The sequence below is a fragment of the Anoplopoma fimbria genome, chromosome 1, assembly GCF_027596085.1.
Source record: "Anoplopoma fimbria isolate UVic2021 breed Golden Eagle Sablefish chromosome 1, Afim_UVic_2022, whole genome shotgun sequence".
In the NCBI taxonomy this organism is placed as follows: domain Eukaryota; kingdom Metazoa; phylum Chordata; class Actinopteri; order Perciformes; family Anoplopomatidae; genus Anoplopoma; species Anoplopoma fimbria.
Window position 1 is genome coordinate 23,507,158 of NC_072449.1, and position 13,552 is coordinate 23,520,709.

Below are 13,552 nucleotides of genomic sequence, written 5' to 3' on the forward strand. Positions count from 1 at the left end.
GGACAGTTCCAATTCCAAGAGGATTCTTCTGGGTCAGATAGAGATGACCATCACCTTGCTGGTCGGTGTTCTTCTCCATATATTAGTTCCAGCGTTGCCACTGTAAAACAGCAACAAACTAAAACATTTAACCAAATAAATCAATAATAACAATGCCAAATCAATGCTTATAAAGTTAATAATATCAAAGTCTCCTGTGGCTCAATGTGGCAACGTCAGTCTGCCAAAACAACACATGGAGTGAGAGATAGACTATTAGGAACACTTTGTAGTCTTAAATGGGTAGTTTCAGTTTTGTAACATAAGGTGATATTACTACTTTAATCCCCCCACCATTCCCACCTTCAAGTTTGCTTAGTGTATGTTTGTGGCATTGGAAACTATTAACAAGGGGCAAAAGGATATCAGCTAGCTAGCTAGCAACCACTGCTACAACTCTTAAGAACATTCTCACATGATAAACCGTTAGCATTTGATTGAAGATGGTGAATCTAAAATGCACGTAAATATAAATGTTTGAGCCGTTTAAATGTCAAACCTCATAAGTAACTTAAAAATCATAGACTGGCTAGCTATCATCAGTTTGATTTCAAACCTTATTTTTGGTAATGCATAAGATACTGAGAGATACTGTAAATTAACAGCAATTGGTTACAGTATACCTTTTTGACAATCTGTACATCAGACTGTTTCAGGGTTGTGTCAAGTCATTTCATGGTCAAAAATAACCCTATTTAATCATTATAGTTTGTACAATAAGAAACTAAAGGGTCACATAGCTCTCCTCTTGAATATTACTGAATCAGCCCAAAAAAATAAACTAAACATATTTTGCTTCAGATAAGAGAGATGTAACATGATTTAGGGTCTTTTATTTAATATGAATAATCTTAATGTTCACCCCATGATAGGGACAAATCAATCATAATTGGAGGTATTTGACTGAGAAGGAATTCTTTTTTTGACCAATCTGATAAATTATAAAAAAAAAGCAGTTTCCTTATGATTAAGCTAGTTTAGCAAATTATTATTATTTTTAATTATAAAATCCATAAACTGACAATAGATTTTAGTGATAAAAAAAGAAAGAAAAGCAACAAGAGGCAATTTGAAGTACTTATTCTGGACTAATTTGGCTGATAGAGAGTCAAATAGTCCCTACCATGATACCACACGGTCGGCTGATGCCTCCATTATTTTAAAGAGGTTTCTTTTCTGAGGGCCTTGTGGGCTGCTGAGGCCCTTCAGTCTGTGTGCTTTGCGTGCGACAGCGCCAACCTTTCTCCACATTCCACAATGAAAGAGTTTTGTCCCTACATTGTGATTTAGGTCATCACCAATTCAGTGCTTGTTTTGTGGCATTTGAAAGATGTCCAATCTCCTGGGTTGGCAAAATCACCCCATGCCTGTTACCATGGAAAGCGGGGGCAAGCTAGAACCTCCTCCATGTGTTCCCAAAGTAAATCTCCACCTTCTGGGGGGTTTAGCTGAGGGGGTTGGGAGGTAACTAGCGGTCATCTCTGTGCAGTGAAAGGTGCTTGGGGTTGATGCTCTGTGCACACCCACACATTAACCCCTCCATACTGCACGGTGTAATACAGTGGGGGTAAGACACTGGAGGGTGAGATCTACTCTCAGAGGGTATCAGACCTCTGCGGCTGGGTACATTACATTACAGTCATTTAGCAGACGTTTTACCAAAAACGACTTACATTACAGAACTACTAGTCACCAGTTCTGGTGTAGTAGTTCATTTAGAATGTCCCGTAACAGGGTGGACATTTGGCCTATGTTAGGTGTGAAGAATTTGGTCAAAATTTATAATATCCTGAGCTGGACCAATATATTTTTCTTATAATTTAACATGCGACTAAGATAAAATCATGTATTCAACATAGGTATTCAAGAGAACTACTAGTCACCAGAAGTCATAAGTGCATCTCCTTTCTTAAACAAGCATCTTAAAGCATAAACCAGAGCAAAAGTATAGTGCAGAGGCAGATTACTATGAAAACAATAATTGCAACAGACTAATACGAATATAATAAGTGCTACAAACTACTACGAATAGGATAAGTGCAGTAAATAAATACAAATTCAATAAGTGCAGCGAACTGATACGAATACAGTAAGTGCAACAACTAATATGAATGCAATAAGTGCTACGAGGATCTACTCTCAGAGGGGTATCAGACCTGGGTAATAGATAAAGAAACTCTACCCAGGCTGGGAATATAAAGAGGTTAACTCGGCTGACTCCTCCCAGCGTTTGCCGGTCCTCGTATTGATAATCACACCACTTGTGCTTCGCCTTAAAAGTGACCGAGCTGCTCGGGAGCGTCGTGAGGAGCTGTCTCCGTTACGCATGGTGCTGAAAGTGCCTCTCGCCGCATCATGTGGTCGGTCTTCTTTGTCTTTCTGTCTTATCTTGACAGGAACTTCGTCAAGGGTGACCTCCTGAGCCTCGCTCTGGACGCAGAGAGGGAGAGCAAAGAGATGTTCTCCATGATGCTCAATGGCACCTTTTGCGCCAAAATGTCAACCGTGAGGGAGAGCTTCCTCTACCAGGTGTCAGACGGAGCCGAGGCGGTGCGATCCGTCGTCAGCCCCGCAGGGAAGCTGGTGAACTGCTCCGTGGAAGCGAACCAGATGCAGGTGAAGTCGTTCATGCACGAGTGCAGGTTGGGACTGAAGGAGCACAGAGCCGGGAGGCAGCAGCTGGAGACGCGTTTTGCGAGCCTGGATGAAGCCAAGCTGATGTGCCGGGAGTTTAAGGAGAGGTCGGAGAGCAGAGGCGAGGTGGAAGGGGATGAGAGTGAGGACAAGGGTTTAAAAAGATCCAAGAGAGGCTTCACTTATCCTGGGACCCTGTGGTGTGGAGCTGGAAACATGGCTGATCATGATGGCCAGCTGGGTGGGTTGTGTGACAATATATATTCAAGCAAAGTCATTTTTATTATACCAGTGTGTGATAGTAATTTCTACCTCCCTGTTGCAGGAGAATTTGCAGACACTGACAGCTGCTGCCGTACCCATGACCACTGCCCTCACGTCATTCACGCCTTCTCCTCTAATTATGGCCACACTAATTTCAAGTGGCACTCAATCTGCCATTGTGACTGTGATAATGCGTGAGTAAAACATTATAAGTCTCACCATGTGAATCTCATGTACCCGATACAATTCCAATTCACTTTTAACTGGACCATTATTAAGCTTTTAGACATTGAGTTCAGCTGTTTAATCCTTCTGGCAAATGTCGTTTTCTGAAACTCATAAAAAAAAAAGAAAAAAATGTTTGCATTGAATTGTAATAATTATAAAGATGCACCGGGACTCATTAAAGACTATAACTTGTAAAAAAAAATGAAGTCAGCACATTCCAGCTGTCCAGTTTTTAAGTATTTGTTTTTCTTATTAGTTCACAATTTATTTCAATAGCGATGCAGTCATCAGGTCTCCATTCAAGTATACAGTTAAAAAGTAAGACTGTATCAGGAGGACCAAGCAATACATATGGACAATTATATCATAATGATATTGCAACTAACAACATTTTGGGATACATTTTAATTTAGTCTGGAACAGTTTAGTAGATTCTCTATTATATCCCAGGATAATCTGTAGGAGAGGAATCGTAGGAACAAGTCACACTCAGCTAACATGTCTACATCCTTCTGTGCAGTTACTCTGCTCCTATAGGTCAAACTGTGTTGCCATCTCCAGGAAGAGACAACTAGACAAGAGCCTGACTTTTTGTTCTCTCTTTAGGTTAAGAGGTTGCCTGAGGAAAGTCAACGACACATCTTCCAGGGTAGTTGGTCAGGCGTTCTTCAACGTCATCGGTGTGCCCTGCTTTGAGCTTGCATATGAGGATCAGTGTGCAGAGCGGCACTGGTACGGCATGTAAGTATCAGTGTACTCTGGTGTAACATAACGACTTAAAAGTAGATTTGCAACACACTGAGCTGTATTACTTGCTGATATCACTACAGTCAAACCTTCCCTTCATTTATTATCTTGTAGGTGTAAACGTTATGAGAAGTTTCCCATTGCTGTGCTGAAAGAGGCGGTCCCGTACGACTTTGGCGGTATCGACGTCATCGATGAGCTGACGGTGGCTCCTTCCAAGAAGGAAGAGTCCAAGAAAAGCGGAGAAGACGAGAAACCAGAGAGCACAACAGTGTCTACTATGTCAGGCCCTGAAGAGCCTTCTCTCAGAAACGTTGTCACAGCTGCCGAGGACTTCATCAAGGTCCTTGCTACCGTCTCCACCTCGCAAAGCTCCACCGCCGACTCCGATAAAGGCGAGACGCAAAGCTCAGAGAAGAAGAAGAGGAAGAAGAAAGGGAAGAAGAAGAAAACCAACAAAAAGCAAAAAGGAAAGGGGAAGGGAAAGGGGAGGAAGAGGAAGCAGAAAGCAGAGGAAGGGGCTGCAGTTTCGCCCTCTGGCAGCAAAGCAGAAGAAGTCAACGCTCTAAGTAACTTTATCGGGGAGTCACACAAGCAGGAGCAGTCAAGTAGAAACACAAACAGAGTCAAGGACGGTGAATATAAGCTCGAAGGAAAAGACGAGCCCTTTAATGAAGTCATGAAAGATGAACCAGCGATAGATAAGGAGACCGTTTCCATTACGTCAGCTACAACAGTCCAGAAGAAACCAGCAGAGTCCACAGAAGAAATCACTCCGTCTACGCCAACAACCACGACAACTGTGAGTCCACATGAAGGACACACAAGAAGGCTCCGAAAGGGAAGGCGAAAGAACAGCAGGAAAATCTCTCTTCCTCCCTCTGACGAGCTTGAAATGAACACAACAGACATCCTAAGAGCCGTTTCTGCCCCCACCATCATCACCAAAACTCCAACGGCACAGCCTGAGCAACAAAGCTCTGTTGTCAGCACTGCCAGTACCCCCATTATAATCCCCAAAGTCAAAAGGAACAGGTCAAAGGAGAGAGGAGACAGAGAGGGAGAAAAAAAGGAGGAAACTCAGCTCGGCCTCTCCCATTGTGGCCGCTGGCCATGAAAATTCCTCTGTGGACAATCTGAAAGTGATCCCTCTCACCGGGGCTCCCACCGTAACGTCGGTGCTCACCACAGATCGGAAGGTTTCACACAGGATGGACGTTTACGGAGGGAAGACGACCCTCCAAGGTACGGCTCTGAACTTTAGTGTTTTGAGAAGGCATAAGTCGAAAGGATCGAGAAGCAGAAGGAGGAAAACTGTTTTGCCTCTTTCGAATGAAAATCCACTTTTTCACAACAGCTCTGAAAATGTGATTCCTATTCAAGAGAAGATTGATGCAGTGAACGGTCCTGCAACCACCTTTGCAGAAGACAGTCACAGTGAATGGAGGCTTTTTACAGCTATCACAGCAGCCCCTTCTATCGTTACAAAACGACACAGGCAGACAATCAGACAGCAGAGAAAACCAAGAAAGAAAGCCATGGCTGCTTCTCTCAGCGATGGACCATCTATCCCCAAACAAACTGAACAAACACCAATGACTTTTACAACCACGCCAACCAAAGTCGCCACCACTGAAGAGCTGATTCTACAGAGATATGACAAACCCCGCGGGACCACCTCAGCAACTCTCGTCATGAGTCCCATTCAGTTATCAATTGAGAGAGCAAAAGCCCAATTCACCAGGAAGAAGAGGAGGAAAGCAGCACTGTCGGTTAGACAACAGTGAGCAATGTGGTGCAACACGATAGGCTGAAAGAAAACTTAGCTGGCTAGGCTAGCTCCTGTCGATCAGATAAACTTCTACATCAAAATATATACAGAATAATCTTTTCTGCTTCAGCATTCAAATCAAAGAAATAGAAAGGAATCATGTTTGATTGTGAGAATCATGTTTTGTAATACTGTTTTCTGCATGTCTATAATAACATTTACGAATCATTAGCCTATGTGGATGTATCTGCTGGTGCCCATGTTTATATCTAGTGATGGAATAAAATAAATAAACAATGTAGCATGTTTTTCATTTTTCGTTTTTCATTTTCAATTCTAGCTGATAGTTAGACGAGTAGATTGATACAACTACTTTACTCTAAATATGAAGCAAAAACGTGCGAACAGCAACATGTGTTTTACAGTTTAGTTTTAGCACAAAAACAAAGGATTTTGTTACCTTAAGACAGAGCAAGGCTAGCTGTTTCCTCCTGTTTCCAGCCTTTGAGCTAAGCTAATGGCTGCTCGCTGTAGCTTTATATTTACCATATAGACATGAGAGTGGTATTAATGTTTTCATTTAACTCTGCAAGAGAGTGAATAGCTGTATTTCCCACAATGTCAATCAATTCCTTTAAACACTGTAAATATTTGTAATTGCTGATAAAATCTGACAATATTATGAGCAGAAAGAGCTATCTAGCTAGATAGAAAGAAAACTCAAAATCATCTTTTTAAAATCATAAGGTGTGCACATTCTCTTGGTTATCTCAGCTGGAAATATTTAATCAAAGCAAGATCTAAAACTCAGAGGCTGGCTTAACGCTAACCTGCTTAACCTGATATTAATTCTTTGTGAGTGTTTCTTTCCATACTGCATACTCAGAAACCATGCCTATAAAAACCTGCCAGTTCATGCACTGTGCTCTTTTGTTAAAGGTATTTTTGCACTGTAGTTGCCCCGCCCCCCCACCACCCTGTGTGGTTTAAGGCAGGCTCACATTCTCCACACAGATTAGGTGCTCACTTTGCACTCTACTTTCACCTCTCAGCACTGAGGGGTTTGTAACAGCCAGTGCAGAGGATGAAATCCTTCCAGGTCAGCTGATTCTCACATGCTTGCATAAGACACATTTATCTGCTTTGAAAAGGCTGAGATGTCCAGATTAGATCTCCATCACATCTGATACATCCAAAGTAGAATGCACTGTGAGGAAACATTTTCAGATGTATTTTCTCAGCAATTCTTGTGTGAATCTTGCAAACAGTGGGAAACAATGTAACAATGCAGACTTTTATACTACAGCTGAGATTTTTTGGAAGTCTACCAAGCATCCAAAGGAGCTTGGCATTCGGACACAATCATAAGCTGAAATGGCACAGCGATTTACACAGTTGGATCTGTGATAAGACCGTTTTTCACAGGGATGGGAGAAAAAGTAGCAAGAATTCTCCATTTCCTCTACAAAATGAATATGTTTTGGGCTCATGTTTACACTTAATTGTATGTTTAAATTTATAAATATCATATCTGAACTCAAATGACTATGATGCTCTTAAAAAATACCCAAGAATATTATTATTTGCTATGCCCTGGTGTTTACACATACACATCTTTAATTTACATGGGAGATAAAACCCTGAACAAATGTGTTATAAATTATTATAAAGCTATAGATGATAGGTGCTTTAAGGATCTGAGATGGAAAGCTTGTTTAGTGACCTTACAATACACATGGAGATCTGAGGCACTGAACGGTAGTGAAAATATGCCAGCACAGTGTGATGTGGACTTAGCGCCACTAAAGAAGCCTAGCAGCAGCACTTTGGACACTTTGCAGAACTACTAACTAACTTTCTACATCATGGAGCAAAAGATGGAGTTGAGCTAATATTATGAAGTAAAATCTTACTTTAAAATATAGATTTAAAGCAGTTATTTAAAAGCAGTACAGACTTTCTTTGAGGTAATTTACTGTGACTGTGGGATGAAACAGGAAGGGGTGTACAGTACGAGTATCTTAGGGTCATACTGGGAACAGCAACCGGTATTGGCAGACATCTGTGCATGGAACAGAAAAAAAACACAATGTTAAAAAGTGAAATAATTAAGATCTACAGCAAAGCATTTCCTGAATTTATGTGAAAGCAGCTGAGCTGATGCTTCCTTCACAGTGCATTGGTTAGATGGCCACCGTGCAGAGGTCTTGTGAGGGCTTTGAAACAGGAGATGTGTTGGGAGGCACGCTCTGGTCACGCAGGAAAAACACACAAAGGGATATACAATCCAAAGGATGGGCGATAATGAGAGGATAGCATGCTCTGTGGCATCCTATTAGGTGAAGAATCCAATAATCCATTATATTCACCAACACAGAGGAGGATCTATTGATTGAGAGAAACTAACCTGTCTTGGTTAGATTGGCTGGTGTGGCAATGATGGATAAAGAGGAGTGGTGTCATGCTTCTGCTCCAAGTGATTCAATTTGACCGCTCATCAAATACAGACAATCCTGCTTCTGCAAATGGACTATGCAGGTTGTGTAGAACTTTGCAAGTGTTTTGCAGCTAGAAAAAGGACAATAAAAAACATTCAAATGAATATCTAAATCAAAGGTGAGCTACATATGAGCTACACAAAGAATGTGAACAAATCAGGGTCAGGGAGCATCAATAAAACGCCTTTCAGATTAGATAAATAATCTTGTCCTACATCTTCTAAACATAAGACAATATAATATTCCTGTGCTGATTTTTAATTTAAACTACAATAAGCAATTATCCCTGCTGTTAAACGTGACTTGATCTACTCTGCAATAAAATGATCATCCAAGAGCACAAAAAAAAACCATTGAAAACAATTCTAGACAGCAACTCAGCTTATTTTTTATGCTTCTATAACAAATCATTATCTTCTTTCTGGCAGGTGATGTTGGCAAAGACCAGCCCACATTTCTCTGACACACATTTTCTGTTTGGGTGCGTGGAGCTTCAGCCTGGTCACGAAACAGCGAGCCAAGTGTTTGGCCAACATTTGTGTACCTATACAACTGTAGGCTCTTTGTAAATGGTTGTTCATTAACATCAGAAAGACGGTGGGTGGTAGTGGTGGTGCTTGGCAGTCCCCATCTAACCTTGGCTTTCCTCCTTACTTGAAGCTGAGCAGGAAACTCCCGGGAGCTATCTTCAGGCAGAAGTACAAAAAGTGATGAAAGGTTTCTCTTTCAGCAGCACAGACTGGGTGGACCAAAGTGGTGGACTGACAGAGCAGTCACGCTGCTAACAGAGCTAAAAATGAATATAATCACATTTTCTGTGAACAAATTCGTGCATCTACTGATCCGATCATCTTCTCTTTATATCTGTTGATATTGTGGATGAAGAGGCTGAACACTTACGTTGAAGACTGAATAAATAAAGGAGACATTTAAGCAACAAGAAAAACACTGTTCAAGGTTGATGCTTTTCTGCCTCCTCCTCAATGTGTTCTTGTATACATCGAAGAAGCTATGAACTTTTAACCTTGTCAGATTACAGGTTTTAGTTTTATTAGCATGTAGACTAAACAACAGAAACAGAATTTTAAAGGAGACATCTCGCTAAATTAAAGACAAACTGATTTGTAAAACATGAATTAGAACAATACAAGTAAATACAAAGAAAATAAGTGACAGGAAAAGACACACCAAATGAACATAAGAATATGGCATGCATTATCTGACAACAACAATAACAAAGTATGCTCTATTGTTTATTCCTTCACAATATGTAGGACTGCTCTTACCGTCTTACTTCCGAGGATACATATAACCTGTGTGCGTTCTCCTTCAAAAAATACATTTAAAAAAAGCAACAGAGGCCAACCAGAGACTGCTATTCACCTACTTTCACTCACTTTTCATGTTCAATCTCAGCATCAAAGTACGTCTTTTTTTCTGCATTCAAATGTGTCTCTATTGTGACATTGTGTGATTTTTTTCATATTGATTTTTTCAATCAATATGCGAATCTTGATTGCCACCAATAAAAAAAGTGTGTTCACCATGAGGTCAGCATATCATAATATTGCGTCTTGTGGCCTCTAGTGGACAAAACCTGAAGGGATGTTAATCATGTGTGTCTGTCTTTGCAAAATTGTGTTGTTCGGTTAAACTTCCTCCTTTTTTTAAATGCTGTATGCAAAATTCAATTCTGCACTGCAAGGCAGTGTTAAAAGTACTCAATATAGTTTTCTCATTTAGGTTAAATCCACCCACTTACAAACAGCTCTAATCTTTTGGTCACCCTGTACAGTCAAAGATGCCACCAGAGGGAGTCTTTGTAAAACAAAACATTAAAGTCTGCAGATTGTTGGGAACTATCTAGTAACTTTAAGATATCCCCGAAAGGTTATGACAGTTAAAATCAAACCAACATTTCACATATTTGTGCCTGATATTTTACACCGTTTTTCACTGTTGCCATTTTTCATATATTTAATTTAATTATATTTTCTCATCTTGGATAATTTACCAATTTCTATCTGATACTTTCTTACTAACATTCATCAAATATACATATATGGTTTTTTTTATGCATTTTAGAAATGTTTTTTGTGTATTTTAGAAGGTTATATTGCATGTATGTCTTGGACATTTTGAGGAAAACATTTGGACAACAATTTGATGCCCTTATTTATTGCTATTGGTGCATCTCTTTGATCCGTGTGTTTACTGCGAAAGCAACAAATAATTCCCCTCTGTATGATAATAAAGTTGAAGTTCAACAAATTTCATCTTCGAATCAGACATTTCATTAAATAAGTGAAAAATGATAGTACAAACTTGAAAAGTTATTCCATGATCAGATAAAGTAATTGTCTTAAACCAGTCAGATGAAGGATGTGTCATTACACTGAATCAGCTGTCACATGGTGCAGTACTACATCATCTGCTCCACAGGTCGCATCTGAACGTCTCCGATCTGAGAGAAACAACATGAATGTTATCTACTTTATAAAAGAGCAAAGGTTGAAAACGTGTGTGATAATACACTATAGAAAGCATTAAAATATGTACGTGAAATCCCATACCTCCACATGAGGAGGTGCACTGAGGACATATGTGACAGAATTTGCAATATCTATTGCTTCCAAGGGCTGAAAGAGAAGTGAAAAATGAAATAACATGCTGGCAATTATATCAAGGATACTCAGGGAATGTAGGAATGATACCTTTACCTTAAATTTAGAGTATACAGCAGCAGCTATCTCAGCATTATTGTTGTAGAGCCGTGAAATGAATTCTGTCTCCACTACACCGGGAGAAATGCACTGCAAAAAGAGCAGCGTTGGGAAAGTTACTGAGAAAGTGTAATAAGTTACCTTTTACATACGACTCCTTTAAAAGTTAATAAACTCAGTTTACTTAGTACTTGGTATCAAAAGTAATTAGTTACGTTATAATCCACTCACAAAGTTCACAACAGACTCTTTGCATCTTTGAGACAAATTTAAGACTTTCTTGTAGAAATAATTTCTTAGTATTTTCTTACTGTGGCTCTGATGTGGGTCTTCGCCTCACGCAGCTCCTGTCTCAGGCCCTCCGTCAGGGCCGTCACAGCGTACTTGGTGGAACTGTAGAAATGTCCATCAGCACTGCAAACTACACGATGTCCACTCATGCTGCAACAGAAGAAGATTTATAATTTGTAGGAAAAGTGAACCAGGTCAGCACAAGCATTTACCCTTCATGTATTGATATTGCCTTTGAATGTAGAAAATTCACAAACCAATTTTCTTTGTTGATCTTTAAAACATTCAAATCGCCATAACTCAAATTTGAATGGTGATGATGATAATATTTAAAATATCAAAGAAACAGATATTTGGGTGAAAGGAAGTGAAATTAAGAGAACTGTACTTCACAAGCTTTACCTGTTTATGTTTATGATGTGCCCGTCATCAACATTTCTTTCTTTCATTGACTGGTACGCTTCACGGGTGCAAATACACAATGCAAGAACATTCACCTGCAAGAAAAAGTAAAATTTAAAGATATTACCTCCAGATAACTGCATCCAATCTGACGGTGGGAAAAATGGACACGAGTGCCCCAGTGGTAACTGAATTTTCCTTCATACATGGAAAGATAACTTAAGCATTTATTGTTATGTACACAGAAAATGCATTTTTGACACTTAGCTATGAGCCAAGTGTTTCTTACGTTTAGTTGATTCTGGACTTGATGTTTCCCTCAACATTTGCTGTGTTTTTTCGTTGTGTGGGATTTGTTTTGTGTAGAGGATGATGTATCTGATAAACTTAAGATTCACTGATCTAAAATAATGTCATGTTTCACTACTTATGACTCGTCATAGTAGCAAAAGCCCAGGTGTCACCAATAAAATGAATGATGGCTGGCGCTATTCAAGTGTCTCATCAAGCCATAACAGTTTGAAAGTGAGACAGCATGCCCAATAACAGCTCCTTAAACAAATGCATCTAATAAAGTATATTGTAAACACATCTTTTGATTTCTAAGCACTATATTCAATTCCTAAAATTAAAACATTTGGGTTCTTACATCCAGCATGTTCTTCCAGCCGCTGGTTTTTCCATTTAACAGATGCTCTGGATGAGCCAAGCCAGCGTTGTTGATGCACACATCCACCCCTTTGTGCTGCTCTTTGATGGCTGCAAACATGGACAAAATCTCCTCTTCATTGTTCAAGTCACACTTGAAAGGCACCAGGACACCGCTGTGGCCTGCACTTTGACACTCAGATGCCAATTTCTGAAATCAAAAATGACAAAAAGGTGTCAGACAATAAACTTTACTCTACTTTGTTCAGTTGTTCGCGGGGCACCCATCTGTCAATCATAGATTTTATTTTGTCATGTTCAAAAATATTGTATATTGGTGTATTAGGGAAAGACCTTGCACAACATATAATGAAACTGAAGGAAAAGTATTCAGTATTTAATTAGTGTTTAAGGGGAGGTGGAGTTATTTGTATCTGCCTCTTTCATGGACATCTGCATTATTATTCTTTATTTTATTCCTCTCTTTTCTTTATTAAATAAAAGGGATTTTTAAAATATTTTTAGACAGCAAACGTCAGCTGAGGTTGAGAGCTACCTGGGTCTTGACAAATCTTTTCTCTTGATTGATTGAACTAGAATAGTACAGAAGCTAAACAAAAGTCACTCATTACAGTTATGGCATTATCTGTGTGGAATAGCACCTCTGTCTCTTTTCTTTTAAAAGGTTTAGGTTTTAATAAATAAAAACCTCTATAAAACACTGGAGGAAAGACTGTATTCAATTGTCTATACAGATTCATGGGTTATTATATTACACTATTACATCGAAAGAAAGTTTTTTCTCTACATCAAAATATATTTAAGTCATAATGAGAAAGAAGAGAGTTTAACTAGTGTTTATTTGAACAGGAAAAGTAAAAAAAGACCAATTTCCTGGTGGCGTGATCTCGATAAACATTAACTTGACTTAATAATGTGGGCAGCCAACACATTTTAATGGCCAAAACCTGGCTTTCAGTTACTGCGATAAATACATTAAATGCATTAAATACATTATATTAATTGAGTGCATTGTCACTTATCTACGCCGTACATTCACTTTCAATCAACGTTATCCCTGCTTTTCAACGTTAACTAAATAAAAAAGGTGAATTAACTTTAAAGGTCAAAACAAACCTGAATCTTTTCGACGTCCCTGGCACAGCCCACCACCTTCATACCGCAGCGGACCAACTCCTGAGCTACGGCCGCACCAACCCCGACCGAAGCTCCGGTCACTAGAGCCACTCTGCCCCTCCAGCGGTCCATCTCTCAGCTAGAGATAACCACCACCGCAGGTGACTTTG

The 13,552-nt window shown here is 39.6% G+C and overlaps 1 protein-coding gene across 2 annotated transcripts; it reads right to left on the bottom strand.

Annotated features, from left to right (window-relative positions):
- Positions 1 to 10,280: 10,280 nt before the first annotated feature.
- LOC129090885 (dehydrogenase/reductase SDR family member 11-like) lies at positions 10,281 to 13,552 on the bottom strand. 2 transcript variants are annotated; one of them, XM_054598289.1, is made up of 8 exons: positions 13,539 to 13,552; positions 13,383 to 13,418; positions 12,247 to 12,456; positions 11,598 to 11,692; positions 11,216 to 11,345; positions 10,902 to 10,994; positions 10,755 to 10,820; positions 10,281 to 10,645 (listed from the first exon to the last, which is right to left on the bottom strand). In XM_054598289.1, exons 3-8 carry the CDS (start codon positions 12,364 to 12,366, stop codon positions 10,604 to 10,606), a joined length of 546 nt encoding a protein of 181 aa, XP_054454264.1. In that variant the 5' UTR covers positions 12,367 to 12,456; positions 13,383 to 13,418; positions 13,539 to 13,552; the 3' UTR covers positions 10,281 to 10,603. The 2 variants fall into 2 exon arrangements, with proteins under 2 accessions (XP_054454264.1, XP_054454263.1); XM_054598288.1 differs by lacking the exon at positions 13,539 to 13,552 and having other exon boundaries at positions 13,383 to 13,514.

Excerpts from the sequence above, each read along its gene's own strand:
- LOC129090885 (XM_054598288.1), bottom strand. The coding sequence starts at position 13,514 with ATGGACCGCTGGAGGGGCAGAGTGGCTCTAGTGACCGGAGCTTCGGTC. Across the intron at positions 12,457-13,382 it reads GGGACGTCGAAAAGATTCAG|AAATTGGCATCTGAGTGTCA; the intron begins GTTTGTTTTGAC and ends TTTTGATTTCAG. Across the intron at positions 10,646-10,754 it reads GTGCACCTCCTCATGTGGAG|ATCGGAGACGTTCAGATGCG; the intron begins GTATGGGATTTC and ends TGTTTCTCTCAG.